This window comes from Callithrix jacchus, chromosome 14 (assembly GCF_049354715.1).
Source record: "Callithrix jacchus isolate 240 chromosome 14, calJac240_pri, whole genome shotgun sequence".
Classification (NCBI taxonomy): Eukaryota; Metazoa; Chordata; class Mammalia; order Primates; family Cebidae; genus Callithrix; species Callithrix jacchus.
Window position 1 is genome coordinate 90,544,357 of NC_133515.1, and position 12,464 is coordinate 90,556,820.

Genomic DNA, 12,464 nt, shown 5'->3' on the forward strand with positions numbered 1-12,464 from the left:
TTCCCCCATGCTGTTCTCGTGATACTGAGTTCTCACAAGATCTGATGGTTTTATAAGCATCTGGAAGTTCTTCCTTTGCTCTTCTCTCTCTCCTGCCTCCTTGTGAAGAAGGTGCCTGTATCCCCTTCTGCCAGGATTGTAAGTTTTCTGAGGCCTCCCTGGCCATGTGGAACTATGAGTCAATTAAACCTCTCTCCTTTATAAATTACCCCGTCTCAGGGAAGTTCTTTATAGCAGTGTGAAAATGGACTAATACACTGGGTGACAAAATAATCTGTACAACAAAGCCCCATAACATGAGTTTACGTATATAACAAACCTTGCACATATACCACTGAATCTAAAATCAAAGTTAAAAAAAAAAAGGCTTTACTTTTTTTTATGGCTTGGCTTGGATAAGGTTTACCCTGATCTATTTGGTTATCAGGGACAGTTTCAACTTTCTGAAGATATCTACAAAGAAAGCTACTTGTGGAATGTTACTAGAAGAAGAGCTAATTATCTAATCACATTCAGTTCAGGTAAAAGGAAAGAAGGTAGAGAAAAGGAAAAGAGGTGAAGGAATGGTTAGGGATCAAGGTAGGCATGGTAGGCATAAGGAGCCAAGAGAAGAGCAGACAGTGATAAAAAGGAGAAAGGCACTTCCTTAAAGTTTAATTTCATGGACCATTATGGTGGTCATTATACCTATATTGTACAAAACACTTTTCGAGATGTTAAAAAAAGAAAGTTGAAAAATAATCACCACAACTAAAGAAACTAAAGTCATTTTGGTGATAATTTACATGTCAACTATCATATCTTTTTAAAACAACAATAATTAACAGTAAGATCAATTTGAAACTTATAGGCCCCTCAAATATAAGCTGCTAAATATTTTAGGTGATCTTTCTGGATACCCTGTATTTCACAAGATTAATTAGACTTTTTTAAGTTAACCAAACTATTAATAGTTTACCATGACAAAACTTTTTTGAACCTAAATCTTCTTTTAAACAGTAAGCAATGAACTACAATTTATGCAAAAACACAACAGCATCACACACATAACGTCCTGTATTCTCTGTGGAATGGAAACAAGAGGATAGATCTATACTAGAGGTACAAAGCTTCAGACAAAATTCAGTATTTTGTGTGTGGGAGGGAGCAGTGTAGACTAGACAGAAAGCAGCATGCCTAATCTTTACACAATTGCTTTCTTAACTCACCATATGATTCCTCTTTGAAAGGATACATGTCACTGATAATGTTTAAAATAACCTGGTAAAATAAATCCAAAGTATTAAAAAACAAATAACAAAAGCCCCCTTTTCAGATGAAAGTAGCAGTTTAGCTACAATTTAAAAAAGAATAAGGCCAGGAGTGTTGGCTTATGCCTGTAATCTCAGCACTTTGGGAGGCCAAGGCAGGCAGATCACCTAAGATCAGGAGTTCGAAATCAGCCTGGCCAACATAATGAAATCCTGTCTCTACTAAAAATACAAAAATTGGCTGGGTGTGGTGGTGGGTGCCTGTAAACCCAGCTACTCAAGAGGCTGAGGTAGGAGAACTGCTTGAACCCTGGAGGCAGAGGCTGCAGTGAGCTGAGATTGTGCCACTGCACTCCAGCCTGGATGAAAAGAACAAAACTCTGTCTCTAAATAAATAAATAAGAATGGAACTATCCTACTGAATGCAGACTATAAAAAAATTTGCCTCAATAATTTCTACAGAATAATTTCTATGTGGTTCTAAGGAGCATACTGTGAAAGGACAAGACTGTCCTTCCTTTACATCAATTTCTAAGCAAAAAGCATAATCAAAACCAGCTAGTAGTTATTAATAATAATTGTAGATCTATCATTCTGAAATTAAAAGCTCCAAAACATTTAGATAAAGCCAATAACAGGAATAATAATAACAGCTAAAACAGAAAGAATTTAATACCAGCCAGGAAATATGCTAAGCAACACTTACCCCTTAACCTGCCTATCAAGGATGAGGCTATAGGGGTCAAACCTTGTCTTGTCCAAGGTCACACTGCTAATTAAGTAGTAGAGCCAGAGTGCATTGCCCATTTCTGCTTTATACCAGAAAGGCTATGTTCTTAAGCACTATGGTGTCTCCATCATTTGAGATATAAATGGTATGAATTTATAAAAAGACCTGCTTTTAAAAATTTCTTTTTTCAAATTTTAAATTCCAATTTATTAGAATTTCACAAATAAGTCTATGTTCACTAACATCTCATTCTTTGTAATGTTAGCCTTTCACAATATAATCTTTTTATAACCATCTGTGCAAGTATAAGTATATCCATGTATACTTGTTCTTTTGGACAAAATTTCTCACCATACCAGCTTCCCAGCATTCAGATTTTGTTTCTTATAAATAAAATGTTATGCTTAAAAAGTACAGATTTTAGACACTGAAATCTTCTAAATCTGTAAATTCAAAAGCAATTTTAAAAGTTTGACTTTTAACTTTTTTCTTCAAAATTTCTCCTTGAAAATAACAAATCAAAAATAAGAAGTGTTTTGAATCATATATGTGTGATATATGTATATGAAGTGAGTGCATATATAAATAATGATCCTAAATTTTTCTTCAAATTTCTTCCTTGATAGGTTCTGAATCTTGATTTTTTTTTTCCCAGTGTTTGAAAACGGAACACATATGAAATGATTCTACTTGATCTAATTGCTTAATTTTCTAAAAATTTGATTATTCTAATAATAAAGGTTTAAATAGGTACTATAATTTATTTTCTCCTAAATGCTTCTTGGAAATACCTTGAAAGAAGCTACTGGCTTTTCTAAGTTAGTGTAGTTGGGCTTTACTCTTTTGGTGGGACCATCTTATTGGTTTCTAATGGATGATCAACTAACGCTGTAAGATTAGGTGATCTATTCTATTATTACTAGACCTTGCCCTAGCTTTGCTTGTCTACACTACTGTATAAGAAAGTAGTATTTTTTTTTCTGGCTAGGCATGGTGGCTCACGCCTGTAATCCCAGCACTTTGGGAGGTCAAGGCGGGCAGATCACGTTTCAGGAGTTTGAGACCAGCCTGATAAACATGGTGAAACCCCATCTCTACAAAATAAATAAATAAATAAATTAGCCAGGCGTGGTGGCACGCACCTGAATCCCAGCACTTTGGGAGGCTGAGGAGAGAGGATCATGAGGTCAGGCATTTGAGACCAGCCTGACCAACATGGTGAAACCCCATCTCTACTAAAAAAATACAAAAATTAGCCAGGTGTGGTGGTGTGTGCCTGTAATCCCAGCTACTCAAGAGGCTGAGGCAGGAGAATAGCTTGACCCCGGGAGGCAGAGGTTGCAGTGAGCTGAGATGGCACCATTGCCCTCCAGTCTAGGCGACAGAGCGAGACTCCGTCTCAAAAAAAAAAAAGTAGTGGTATTTTTTCAATGTTCTTCCATTATGGGGGACTGAGAGAAAAATATCTCTACAGCAAAAACTTCATATTCCTTCGTATTGTGAAAGGTTGCTCAGAGGGGCAACAATGAATTGTCAGGCCAGCTGAGGACTGCTGTCTTGTAAGTAGCTGGGAGCAGCACCACCAGCGCATCAGCTAGTAGATGACACTTGCAGCAAATTTACCTACTGGCAGTGATTTGAGGGAACCTGAATAGTCATAGATCTACAGCATCCCAAGAACCAGGCAGAACAGGTAATGTGGCCCTTCCATGAACAATAAGTCCCTTCTCTTCAGGAGTCAAAAAACAGCTCATTCTTGTTTTCTGTGACTCTAGGCCTCTTTCCAATCAGGAAGGCTGCTAAACCCAACATGAGACTAAAATTAAATTAGTTTTTTTTGATACAAAAATAAAATGCAATAGCTCAGCTAAATCCATACACCAGTAGTCCTTGTTAAATCCATACACTAGTAGTCCTTGTGGAACGGGCCGGGCGTGGTGGCTCATGCCTATAATCCCAGCGCTTTGGGAGGCTGAGGTGGGCAGATCACAAGTTCAGGAGTTCGAGACCAGCCTGGCCAACATGGTGAAACCTTGTCTCTACTAAAAATACAAAAATTAGCTGGGCATGGTGGCGGGTGCCTTTAATCCCGGCTACTTGGGATGCTGAGGCAGAAGAATCATTTGAACTCAGAAGGCAGGGGTTGCAGTAAGCTGAGATCTCACCATTGCACTCCAACCTGAGTGACAGGGCAAGCCTCCGTCTCAAAAAACAAAAAAAAAAATTGTGGAACAGTAGAACAAAAGAATCTAGAATCCACGACCAGGGAAAGAAATCTTAAGTATTACCTATAGTGACATCAGGGGAATCTTATATTGTTTGACTTCCCTGACCACATGTCTCAGTTCCCATACTAAATGGTACGGTAGAATTTTAACTCTGCAACTAAGATACTTTATCACACGGTATCTGTCTGAAAAGCTGATGTGTGGTAAATTTATCTCTGTGATAAATTGCTTTTATTTCAGAGCTCACTGAACAAATAAACTATAGGAAAAAAACTCTGAAACAGAATGGAATATGAAATCTAATATGAAAAATTTCCTATTTATTTATAAAACGTACACTGACTATTGAAAAACACGCCCACTCAGAAGTAAACGTAGCAATGCAATCACTAGGAGTAATTGGAACTTAAGCACTTAAAAACTTTAGAGGAGCCTGAAAATTTAAGAAGTTAACAAAGGGTTGCTGTTAGTGCATCCATGCCTTTACAAGAATTAGTAAAAAGTCCCCTAACTCCTAAGGTCCCAGCCTTGCCCCAGGCACAGGGTTCAGTGAATAGAGCACAGACTGGAAATCAGACTCCATCCATCCTCTCAGCTAGGCTCCTCAGCAGTGAATAGCCCATCCAACCATACACGGAACTCCTCAGTTAAAGCACTTAAGTCTAAAAACATTAATTTTAGTAGGTATATGACATATATTCTATCCTTCTTCCCTCCCTCTCACTCCCTCCCTTTCTCCTTTCTATCCTTTCTCTGTGAGCAGGGTAATGGAAAGGATACACATTTGTCTCTTTCTGGAACTTAATCAAAATTGAAAACAATTCTCTCCAACTACTGTGGCATGACTGTGGCACAACACAGTATAAGGTAAGAAGCTGAAAGGAATGCTCTTCATCAGATATTTGATGAGACTCCCCTTCATATTTATATTTGAGACTGAAACTACATTCAAAAAATATTTAAAATACATATTATAACATATAATACTATCTATTATAAATAATCACAAATTATTATAGATTATACATATCATAGAAGGAGAAGCTACAGAGAACTAGTATTCTTTTTAAAAACACATTTCTCTTTACCTAGTGATTTTGGTAGCAGATTCTTCACAAATTCTGCATGATCCCCCACGTGCAGTATGCTGTAGACGCTGGTATTCATTAATTCCTCCTGATTGTAACCTAAATAGCTGGTTACATTCTCTGACACAAATACAATTCTCCCTTCACAGTTCACAACAAAGAAAAATCCATCTAAAGCCTGCAAAAGCAAAAGAAAAAAATGGTTTGGAGATTGAAAGATAAAAGAAAAATAAAACCATACTTTTTTTTATTAAAAAGGAGATCAGAAATATATGTCAAGACCTGCTCTCTGTCCTCAAGGAAACTGTGATACTGTAGGAGAGAGAGACATAAACATAATAAAATATCAGTGATAAAATGCAGATCAGAGACATACATAAAATAGTCTATAAACACATAAAAGGATGCCTAATTTGGGATCAGGGTGGGGGTCAAAGAAAGGTACAGACCCCTATCTAACATATAAAAGACATAGTGGAGGAGGAAGAGGATTGAGGGAAGAACATTCTAGAAGTAAAGAGAGCATAGCACAAAAAGAAAACAAATCGGCAGTTTGGAGTTGCTGGACTATATGGTATAAGGTGAGTCAGCAGAGGTGGACAGGAGTCAAATCACAGGGGCTTCCTATGCATTGAGATGGAGCCAGGGGTCTCCAAAAGGAGACACATGAATCCTAAGGGGCATATAGTATCCACAAGGGTGCAGGGGAAAAGTTAGAGCCTCTATTTATATTATAATCTAAAACATAATAAAGAAATTAAGCTTAAGCATAGTAACACTCTGGTGCTTGACTCAGTCCAGACAGTCACGTATCACACAAACCCTGGAATCCTGAGGAAGGGCCAGAATGCAGAGGTTGACTGTGGCACCTTACTTATTTGTAATCTTTCCACTTATTGCAACATGTTGCAGCTTACTTGCTGCAGAATGTATATAAGCAATAAAATTAAGACCCTGAAAAAATAGAACATTTACAGAATTTTGCAACAAAATGTAAAATGACCATAAAAATCCTTTGGATCATACAGGGGTCTGCTGGTTATCTATGGCAAATTGCTTAAAAGACCTGTCTGACAATGTTGACAGGCTACACATTTTTCTTTTAAAATAAAGGCCAGGGCCGGGGCTCAAGCCTGTAATCCCAGCACTTTGGGAGGCCGAGGCGGGTGGATCACGAGGTCAAGCGATTGAGACCATCCTGGTCAACATGGTGAAACCCCGTCTCTACTAAAAAATACAAAAAATTAGCTGGGCGTTGTGGCGCACGCCTGTAATCCCAGCTATTCGGGAGGCTGAGGCAGGTGAAACCCCGTCTCTACTAAAAAATACAAAAAATTAGCTGGGCGTTGTGGCGCACGCCTGTAATCCCAGCTACTCGGGAGGCTGAGGCAGGAGAATTGCCTGAACCCAGGAGGCGGAGGTTGCGGTGAGCCGAGATTGCGCCATTGCACTCCAGCCTGGGTAACGAGAGCGAAACTCCGTCTCAAAAATAAATAAATAAATAAATAAAGGCCAGGGTACCAAATTTGCTGTCTAGTAGATATTCTCTAAAAAACAAACACAATTTTTTCCTTCGGGATTAAGATGAAATTTTAAGAATGAATAACAAGTAAACTGCTTTTTAAAAAGACACTAATGCTATAGAGACAGCATGTGAAAATGGATGTTTGGAAATGTTACCACTGTTAAAATTTTTTTCCTGAAAATGACATGATTACAATTTTTTTCCTGAAAATGATGTGAATAGCTTGGATAATTTATCTTATCTCATCAGTTTAAAAACTTAGAGCATTTTATCTGTTGAAAAATCTTGCAATTAGAGTCTCAGTGGGCTTTGGCCCTACTTTTTTTTTTTTTTTTTCTTTTATTTGAGATAGCGCAGTGGCGCCATCTTGGCTCACTGCAACCTCTGCCTCCTGGATTCAAGCATTTCTCCTGCCTCAGCCTCCCAAGCAGCTGGGATTACAGGCATGTGCTGCCATGCCCAGCTGATCTTTGTATTTTTAGTAGAGATGGGGTTTTGTCATGTAGGCCAGGTTGGTTTTGAACTCCTGACCTCAGGTTATCCACCCACCTCAGCCTCCCAAAGTGCTGGGATTACAGGCATAAGCCATTGCACTCGGCCCTATTTTTTTTTTTTTTAATGTGAAAATGCAATGATGTTTGAAAAAATCTTTTTTTCCCCCCTAAGATCAAGGAAAATGGAATGTCAATAAAAACCTTTGCACAGTTGGTGGGTAGGATTTAAAGATGACTATCATAATTTAGCAAACATATCCAATGACATACTCTTCCATTTGCTTCTACCCTATTTTTATGAGGTGCCTTTTTCAGCTAAGATAATTATTTTTTAACTGAGAAAAATTAATATATATTTATGATGTACATGTTTTGAAATATGTATACATTGTAGAATGGCCAAATCAAGCTAATGAACATAAGCATTACCTCATGCACTTATCATTTTTTGTGGTGAAAACACTTAAAAGGTACCCTCTTTGCAACTTCAAGTATAAAATAATTGTTATTAACTATAGTCATTATACTGTATAATAGAGCTCTTGAACTTATTCTTCCTGCCTAATTGAAAGGTTTTTATATTTTGACCAACATCCCTCCAATCCCCCCACCCTTCATGAAGGCCCTGGTAATCACCATTCTACTCTCTCCTTCTATGAGTTTGACTGTTTTAGATCCCACATATAAGTGAGATCATGTGGTATATGTCTTTCTGAGTCTGGCTTTTAATTAGCATAACGTCTTCTAGGTTCATACATGTTGTTGCAGATGACAGGATTTCCTTTCTTTTTAAAGTCTGAATAGTAGTATCCTGCAAGTATCCTTGCATTTTTTTAATCCATTCATCCATTTTTGGACACTTAGGTTGATGCAAATTAAAACTGTGATGAGATATCACTTCAATCTATTAAGTGTAGATGAGGATGTGAAGAAAAGAGAACATCTAGTATGGAAAACAGTAGGGAGGTTCCTCAAAAAATTAAAAAGAGAACTATCATGTGATCCAGTAATCCCAGTAGTGGGTATATACAAAGCAAATGAAATCAGTATGTCAAAGAGATGTCTGCACTCCCATGTTCACTGCAGCATTATTCACAATATCCAAGACATGAGAATTGAGCTAAGTGTCTACCAACAGATTAATGGATAATTAAAACCAAATATTAAAATAAATTAAATTTAGAAATACATCTCCATTATCACTCCATCACAAAGCATATAACCAAGATTTAAAACAAGAGTGAAGCACAATCCATTGTTCTCATTTAAAATACTGCTAATATTTTCTGTAGCAAGAACAAAAAGGAAAGAAGCTATTTTTGTTCTACTTCATTGCTGTGACTTACTTAGTCCATAATGCAAAGGAGACAGAGATGTAATAATCTTTAAAATCTCAACACTAGATAAACTCTTTGTTAAAATATTTTGGGTTTAGATGAGCATGGGAAAGTACCCTCATATCTAAATTGGGTTTATAAAACCCCTCAGAATAGCTATAAGTCTGATAGTAGGTGATCGATGTATATTTACTTGCCTTGAATTTTATATACCAATAGAAATAATTTAAAAACAGATTTACTTTTCAAAAATAGACCTGAAACGTCTTTAAAAATGTTCTTTGCATCAGTGTAAATACAATTAAACTTGCTTATTTTTATTATAAAGATATAGCTATAAAATATTAAAATATAAAAATGAGGTCGATAGCAGAAGATCTGCCAGAATTCCACCCTCAAGAGACTGGTAACGTTTCAGGGAATAATTTTTGAGACTATTCCTACAAATATTAGAAGCATCTCTATTTTCTAAAAGTGTATCTGGTTAATATAATCTGTTATTACTTGTTCTTGTTCTACAAGTTTCCCTCATATGTTATTTATCTAATTAACTTCAAAGTGTGCTCCTGGGAAGGAATCTTCCTATTCCTCCAAGTCCCGACAGCTGGTTTTATGTTGTACTGCATACAGAGAAGACAACAAATGCCTATGCATTCAGTAATCAATCTGAGAGCTTTTCCAAACACTGCCCCGGATGTCATCCTTTGAGGAAGACCACCTTATGTCTTATGGAAGCATTCATATTAGCCAATGCTTCTCACCAGGGCCTTGGCTTTAAATGAAACTATCCAAGTGACTGTGACTGGACAAAGTTCTGGTAATAAAAGACATAACCCAAAACTATATAAACCCTAGAAGAATATCTAGGCAATACCATTTAGTACATAGGCACAAGCGAAGACTTCATGATGAAAACACCATAAGCAACTGCAACAAAAGCAAAAATTAACAAATGGGATCTAATTAAGTTAAAGAGCTTCTGCACAGCAAAAGAAACTCTCATCAGAGTGAACAACCTACAGAATGGGAGAAAATTTCTGCAATCTATCTATCTGACAAAGGTCTAATATCCAGCATCTACAAGGAACTTAAACAAATTACAAGACAAAAAACAACCACATTAAAAAGGGGGCAAAGAACATAAACAGACACTTCTCAAAAGAAGACATTAATGCGGCCAACAAACATGAAAAGAAGGTCAACATCACTGATGATTAGAGAGATGACAATGAAAACCACAATGAGATACCATTTCACAACAGTCAGAATGGTGATTATTAAAAAATCAAAAAGCAATAGATGCTGGTAAGGCTGTGGAGAAATAGGAATGCCTTTACACTGTTGGTGGGAGTGTAAATTAGTTCAACCATCATGGTAGGCAGTGTAGCGATTACTCAAAGATCTGGAGGCAGAAATACCATTTGACCTAGCAATCTCATTACTGAGTACATATCCAAAGGCATATAAATCATTTATTATGAAGATATATGCACGTGTACGTTCATCACAGCACTATTCACAATAGCAAAGACCTGGAATCAACCTAAATGCCCATCAATGATAGACTGGATAAACAAAATGTGGTACATAGACACCATGGAATACTATGTAGTCATAAAAAGAAATAAAATCACCGTCCTTTGCAGGGACCTGGATGGAGTTGAAAGCTGTTATCCACAGCAAATTAATGCAGGAACATCAAACCAAATGCTGCATGTTCTCACTTACAAGTGGGAGCTGAACAATGAGAACCTATGGATATATGTGGGGACAACAACACACATTGAGGCTTGTCGGGGGCAAGGGTGGCAGGAGGGAGAGTATGAGGAAGAATAGCTAATGGATGCTGGGCTTAACACCGAGGTGATGGTATGATCTGTGCAGCTATGTAACAAACCTGCATATCCTGCACACATACCCTGGAATTTAAAAGTTGAAGGGAAAAAAAGTGTGGCACATCCTCGCTCTCTCATTCTTTCTCTCTCCTGCTGCTTGGTGAAAAAAGTACTTGCTTCTCCTTTGCCTTCTGCTGTAATGTAAATTTCCCAAGGCCTCCATAGTCATGTGGAACTATAAGTCAATTAAACCTCTTTCTAGCCAGGTACGGTAGCTCATGCCTGCAAACCCAGCACTTTGGGAAGCCGACGCGGGTGGATCACGTGAGGCCAGCAGTTTGAGACCAGACTGGCCAACATGGTGAAACACTGTTTCTGGTAAAAATACAAAAATTAGCCGGGCATGGTGGTACATGCCTGTAGTTCCAGATACTCAGGAGGGTGAGGCATGAGAATTGCTTAAACCCAGGAGGGGGAGGTTGCAGTAAACCAAGATTGTATCACTGCATTCCAGCCTGGGTGACAGAACAAACAAGACTCTGTCTCAAAAAACAAAACCAAACAAACAAAAACACCCCTCTTTCCTTTATAAATTACCCATTCTCAGGTTTTTTTTTTTTTTTTTTTTGAGACAGGGTCTTGCTCTGTCACCCAGGCTGGAGTGCAGTGGTGCGATCTTGGCTCACTGCAACCTCCGTCTCCCAGGTTCAAGTGATTCTCCTGCCTCAGTCTCCCGAGTAGCTGGGATTACAGTCATGTGCTACCATGCCAGGTTAATTTTTTTATTTTTAGCAGAGAAAGGGTTTCACCATGTTGGCCAGGTTGGTCTCGAACTCCTGACTTCAAGTGATCCACCCGCTGTGGCTTGCCAAAGTGCTGGGATTACAGGGGTGAGCCACCATGCCCGCCCGGCCCAGTATCAGGTATTCTTTATAGCAGTGTGAAAACTGACTGTTGGCTGCCCACCTCACCCTGCTCCTGTTGTTTGCTCTCTGTAGGTGGCACAGGACAGGGGAAAGTAACTTGTCACTGCTGAGGGATCCTTCCAAAAGGAAGGTTCCACCCCAGCCCCTTACACCCAACCAAATTGTTTCTACCCTCTTTACCTCCAACTTCATTGGCATTTGCTTCAGCTGCTTCCTCCACTATCAGTTCTACATCTGGTATTTCCACACACTGCCCTGCCTCCTGTGAGCCATGCCTGCATGTTGGCTCACACACCTGCTCAGGTTGTTGGTGCTAGGGCTCACTGAGCTCTCCTGGAACACATACCCCTCCACATCCTGCAGCTCTGTGGCCCTGCATGTGTGCCATGCTGTCATCCTGCTGCAGCTCTGGCTGGGCCCGCAGCCTTTCTCCAAGAGCACCCAACACAGTAAGAAAGCCCACTGAAATCCACCCCTTTCCCTCAGTCACTCTCAGGACCTGGCGGGGGATGGACTCTGTGCCCATCCACATAAACCTTGCCAAGTCCACCTCTATGCAGCCTACATGGAGGTAAGGGCAGCTGCTGTCTGGACCAGGCTGTGAGGGGCATGTATCGGGCACATAAAGAATTCTCTCAAGCAAATTAAAAAACAAAAAACAAAAACTCTCCCTCTTTGTCAGGGATACCAATCAGCTGTAGGTTGAGTCTCTTTACATAATCCCATATTTCTCGGAGGTTTTATTCATTCTTTTTTATTCTTTTTTCTTTATTTCTGTCTAAGTTGACTGAAGAACTGGTCTTTGAGCTCTGAGATTCTTTCCTCAGCTTGGTTGATACTGCCATTAATATTAACAATTATATTATGAAATTTTTCTTGTAGTGAGTTTTTCAGCTCTATCAGATCAGTTTGGTTCTTTCTTAAAATGGGTATTTTATCTTTAATCTCTTCTATCATTTTATGGGATTCCTTAGATTCCTTAGATTGGGTTTCATCACTCTGAATTTCAGTGATCTTTGTTGCCATCCAGATTCTGAATTGCCATTCAGAT

At 38.6% G+C, this 12,464-nt stretch overlaps 1 protein-coding gene across 7 annotated transcripts in view; it reads right to left on the reverse strand.

Annotated features, from left to right (window-relative positions):
• Positions 1 to 12,464, reverse strand: part of NCOA1 (nuclear receptor coactivator 1) — a 290,014-nt gene that overhangs the window by 95,690 nt on the left and 181,860 nt on the right. For all 7 annotated transcript variants that reach the window (XM_078349811.1, XM_078349815.1, XM_078349814.1 and 4 more), the window contains one exon: positions 5,297 to 5,474. In XM_078349811.1, the coding sequence (XP_078205937.1) occupies positions 5,297 to 5,474 (178 nt within the window). The remainder of the gene's footprint in view (positions 1 to 5,296; positions 5,475 to 12,464) is intronic.